We start from the raw sequence: 5,208 nt of genomic DNA on the forward strand, positions 1-5,208 counted from the left end.
ACAAAAAAAACACTCCACATGATGTATATTAGACAAAACAAAGAATTTCACATTCACGTTAAGTGATTTTCTCTAATTCATAGTGAAATGGACAATCACTGTTACATTTACATGGGGATGTAAGGAACTAAAGATGGTCTTCTTGAAAATAACGTGCATTTGTTCATGATAGAAATGCAATTTGACCTAACATCACACAAGAGAACCAACCACATCCTTCTTCACAACTGCAGAATAAGGCAAGGATACAACTTTCTGTCTTGATTAGGACTTCTCATAACTTGTTGGAACTTCAACATGACGGAATTTTTTATTCTATGTGCTAGTACGTAGCAGTATTATTTTTGCAACAAAACAAAACAAACTCGATCTTCCTCCATCTTGAAATTCCAACAAATTCATCAAGCAAATTCATCAAGCAGGTCAACCCTTTGGTTAACCCAGTTAAGTAAAATGTAGTACTAGTAATTACACACACGAATCATGCGTACGTAGTAGTAGCAGTTGGCCAGCTGAGTAACTGGTGCATCATCCAGTGCGCGCCAGCTTGCGCGCGCTCATGTCCAGAGAGGCTCGTCGGCCCAGCCGACGTGCCCGGCCTGCATGATGCCGCTGCCGCCCGCCGCGCTGCCGTCGACGGTGTAGAGCGCGTCCGTGGGCGCGGAGCCTACACCAGGCGGTGCGGCGAGCTGGGACTGTGATCCGCCTACGCCGGTGCAGTAGGCGTCCTGCGGAGGCGTGGCGGCGGCGGTGGCCACCTCGACGCAGAGCAGCGCGACGAGGTGCGCGTGGTGGGCGCGGGCGGCGGCGAGCTCCGCCTGCGCGCGCGCGAGCTGCGCCTTGAGGCCGTCGACCTGCCTCTGGAGCTGGCAGATTGCGCCGGCGCTGCCGTAGACGGGGTCCCGCGCGCGCGCCGCCGCCTCGTACACCATGCTGCTCACCGCGTCCGCGCGCTGCTCCTCGGGCAGGTCCTGCAGGAGCTTGATGATGTTGCTGGCGCCGAAGACGCGGTGCGCGGTGGCGAACTTGTGGGGGTCCGTGGGCGGGAAGTAGGGCGCCAGCACGCAGCGGTCCACGCACCGGCGGCGGAGGATCTTGCACGCCGCGCACGGGCTCATCACCACCGCCGTCCCCGTCGCCATTGCCGGCGGCGACGTCGGGGTCGGTGACGAGTGCAACGGCGCCGTGTCGCCCGACGACTCCATGTTCGGTTCGCGCGAGCTCGATTCACTTCGAGCTGAGCTGAGCTAGCTGGTTGCGAAATTCTGTCGCCGTTGGTGTGGTGTATATATAGGGTGTCCGTGTGGGAAAGCTAGGAGTAGAAGCTAGGTGTAGTTGCGGAAAGTACATTTGATGGCCGAGCTGCACGAAGCCCTTTTTTTTGTGTGGAAAATACATTTTCTACACTTCAAAAAAAGTTTTATTACACAACTTAAAAAAAAATCTGAGAAAGAGTAGAAGCTAGGTGTAGTTTTGGTTCTTAGGAGGGTCTGTATTAGGAGTTCTTGACAAAGTGATTTGCTATTTCTTGGTGGATTAGATTGAATATTTTTGAGCTTTGCACTCTAAATAAATATTCCCTCTGTAGTGTAGAAAACACAATACCATTTTGAGACGGAGGGAGTAGATAATTGTAATTTGGACCACCTATGAATAATGCGTAGACGGTTTGCACTAGATTTTGGAAAAACACAAGTTGGTAGTGTTTCTTTTGCGAAAAGGAGTAACAAAATTCATCGGAAGTACAAAGTACCTCAAACATACTAAAAATTACATTGCACCATATTTGAGAAATTTGACAACTTTGCACTTTATTTTTGTTCTATATTTTCAGAGAATTTTAAGATTCCTATTTACCACATAGCAAGTAAGAAATCCTAGCTGATGGTAAATTCGACTACAAAAACATAGGACATATACAAGATGAATAGGTATTTTTTTTTACTTTTTTGGTAAGAAACATAGATGCACACACCACACACCACACTGACGCACTCACACGTGTAGTGAAGATCGGATTAGAATTGCGGAGCTTCAAGGTTGACAATTCATGTGCCTCGCTATCGAGGTGAACGTCATTTCCCACTGAAAAAATAATATGCATTGATGAGACAAAAATGTCAAACCTGGAATTTGATCCCTAGTGGGCCCAAGTACCACCACCCTCCTACCCATCCAACCGCTGGTTGGTTCTCATATTTTTGACAATTTCGATGAACATTCGAACTAGTGGCCTTCATATATGCATCTCCATTTGGAGTAAAACTTATCATACAAGTGCATATGGTATTTTGAAGTCTGATATTTTTCCCTCTTCTTACCACATTCTAAGGTGTTGGAAGAAAAACCCCATGCGCTTTATATTCAATATCTATGTATATTGTTTGGTACTTCAGTATTTATATTGACATTATATATGGGTTTCTTGTAACTGGTAGAAATACAACCCAGTTGATTAATAGTTAGTATATTTTTTATGTACTTAAAACGTGGGTATGTGACATCCTTCATGTGTATTTCCAAAAAAAAAATCACACTTTTTTCTTAACCAATTAAGCCCAAATCATGATCTTCACCCACATGGATTTGGTTATGTCGCCAAAATCACGAGTTGCAGAGATGAGAACCATGAAAAGCAAGATCCCAATTGACATGGTTTGTTCTTCTCGAACGCACATGTTAAAAAAGACTAGACATTAATCCCTTATGTTGAAACAAAACCGAAAGATAAGTACTCCAAGATTGTTTAGTATTGCATTAATTAGAAATTTTATATCTTTCATTATTTGCCTTCAAAATCAAAATAGAAGTCCACAAAAGCCCTACACAATCATTACCATCATCTTACTCATAAGAGGTAATATTAATCAATGGATTAAAAAGATTTTATGCCTCGGTCGATTTGGAAGCCTCTTAAAAGAGCTCATATTCTCAATTTGAACCACACTTTTTGCATCATATGTGAAAGTGCTAGTTATCGACTAGAGGGGGAGGGTGAATAGGCGATTTTTATCAAAGTCTTCAAAACATGGAAGTTTCAAAGACAAACAATAGAAATGACCTAATTGATATGCAGCGGAAGATAAACTACACAAAGCAAGCCATAGTCAAGTATGCAATAGTGGTAACGTACGAAGACAAATAGCAGCTAGGTAGTAAGGATCAAGATGGAAGATAGTATGAAGCCAATCAACAATAGTAGTCAAACATTGAAGTCAAACAGATAAGACAGATAAGCAATGACTTCACAAAGACAAACTCAAGGTAAAGGAGGGAAAGGGATAGAACCAGTCACTTGTTGAAGACACAGGATTTGTTGGACCAGTTCCAGTTGCTGTGACAACTGTACGTTTGGTTAGGGAGGCTGAGATTCAACTCAGAAGACCGCGTCTTCACCTTATTCCCCTTGAGCTAAGGACACACAGTCCTCGCCCAATCACTTTGGTAAGTCTTCAAGGTAGACTTCCGAACCTTCACAGACTTCGTTCACCGCCAATCCACAATGACTCTTGGATGCTCAGGACACGACGCCTAACCGGCTGGAGGATACACAGTCCTCAAGTGTAATAAGTCTTCAGGTCACACAGACAGAAAGACTTTAGTGAACTTGGACCCCACTTAACAGTGCGGTGGTTCCTATGACTCAACAAAGAAGAAAAGGAAACAACGAAACAACTCAGTCTTCGCGCTCCATAGTCTTCACTCAATGTCTTCTCATGTCATAGACTTCAGTGTGAATATATTCACACACCACCATTGTCTTCAATGCCTTCATACATTTTTAGGGGTCATCTCCGGTAGGTAAACCGAATCAATGAGGGACACTACCTGCGTTATCCTGCAATTCTCACAAACGCATTAGTCCCTCAACCAACTTTGTCGTCAATACTCCAAAACCAACTAGGGGTGGCACTAGATGCACTTACAATCTCCCCCTTTTTGGTGATTGATGACAAACTGGTTGAAGTTTTCAACGGGAAAGAAGTATGTGAAATTGTAAAGGGTAGCGTATTGTCTTCATAAGAGGCAAGGGCTCCCCCTGAAGATGTGCATATAAGTAATTTTCTTTTGGAATGCAAATGCACATGGCAGGTTGTACTTGTGGAGATCCTCTTCAACTTATGAAGATAATTCATCATGCATGAAATGATATAACTTAAAGAATGACATGCATAATGGAAAATGGACGTCTGCAGAATGATCTAAGTGCGGTAGTTATCATCGCACGTGGAAACGCAAATAAGTAGCAGACGACCATCAAGTTTAAGTGTTACAACTCAAGGAATGAAGTGTATCAAAAGCAAGAGTTGTAAGCACTAGGAAAAAAAATAAAGCAACCGCCCTTATGAACCCGCTTGAAGACTATCAAACTCATATGCTTCTCCCCCTTTTGTTAGTAATGACCAAAAAGGTTTGAAGACATAGAGCATCTACTCGTCCTCAGGAGGAGTAGTCGAAGCAGCAGGGTTGTCGTTGTCGTTTGGCGGTGCAGACGAACTTGGTGCAGTGTCGATGCGTGCAGATGTAGGGGGTGGTGAAGTAGCATCGTCTTCATCATCGATCACATTGGCATTGACCATTGCCGCGGAGGAAGAATAGTCAGAATCTTCAAGAGATGGAGTTCTTCGTAGGACAGCATTCCGTGGAGGAGTGGGTCAAACTTGAATCTTTCAGTGAAGCCATCGTCTTGAAGATCAGCTTCAGCACTAAGCAGGTTCAAACTCTTCCATGATCGCCGACAAGTTTCGTGAGTGACAAATGCATTCTTGGTGGCAAGGTTTTGAATGCGATTTACATCCACCAAGGGGCTTTGCATCTGACGCTTGAGCCAAAAATAATGCTTATCTTGCTTCTGATGCAGGGCCACAAGAAGTTCTCAGTCATTGAGGACCCGAGAGCGCTTCCGAGGCCTTTGAGCAATTGTGCTCTCAGTAGCTTCAGTTGGCGCACGATGAGGCAGACGAGTGTTTCCAGCTATTGGATAGACACGCGTGACAGCTTGGACTCCTTCCATAGGCTGAGTGAAGCTTTGATGTTCAGCATTTTGAAGACAAAGAGGCTTCTTGGCAGGTTCAGGGTATATGGCTTCAACTAACATATCAACCTCTGGTAGGAAGATCACATGATTGCGAGCAGATGATTGATAGTTGACAGCAGAGTGTTGCTTGATGAGGCGCATGACCCATGGAGCATAGAACTTCAGTCCAA

General features: G+C 44.3%; 1 protein-coding gene across 1 annotated transcript; it reads right to left on the reverse strand.

Moving 5' to 3' along the window:
* Nucleotides 1-247: 247 nt before the first annotated feature.
* Nucleotides 248-1,226, reverse strand: LOC119301961 (LOB domain-containing protein 1-like). The gene has a single exon (XM_037578973.1). The coding sequence runs from the start codon at nt 1,203-1,205 to the stop codon at nt 558-560; it is 648 nt and encodes a 215-aa protein (XP_037434870.1). The 5' UTR covers nt 1,206-1,226; the 3' UTR covers nt 248-557.
* Between the last annotated feature and the right edge of the window lie 3,982 nt (nt 1,227-5,208).

The sequence above is a fragment of the Triticum dicoccoides genome, chromosome 1B (genome assembly GCF_002162155.2).
Source record: "Triticum dicoccoides isolate Atlit2015 ecotype Zavitan chromosome 1B, WEW_v2.0, whole genome shotgun sequence".
NCBI lineage: Eukaryota > Viridiplantae > Streptophyta > Magnoliopsida > Poales > Poaceae > Triticum > Triticum dicoccoides.

Bases quoted from the DNA above. Each gene is read 5' to 3' on its own strand.
- LOC119301961 (XM_037578973.1), bottom strand. From the start codon at position 1,205: ATGGAGTCGTCGGGCGACACGGCGCCGTTGCACTCGTCACCGACCCCG.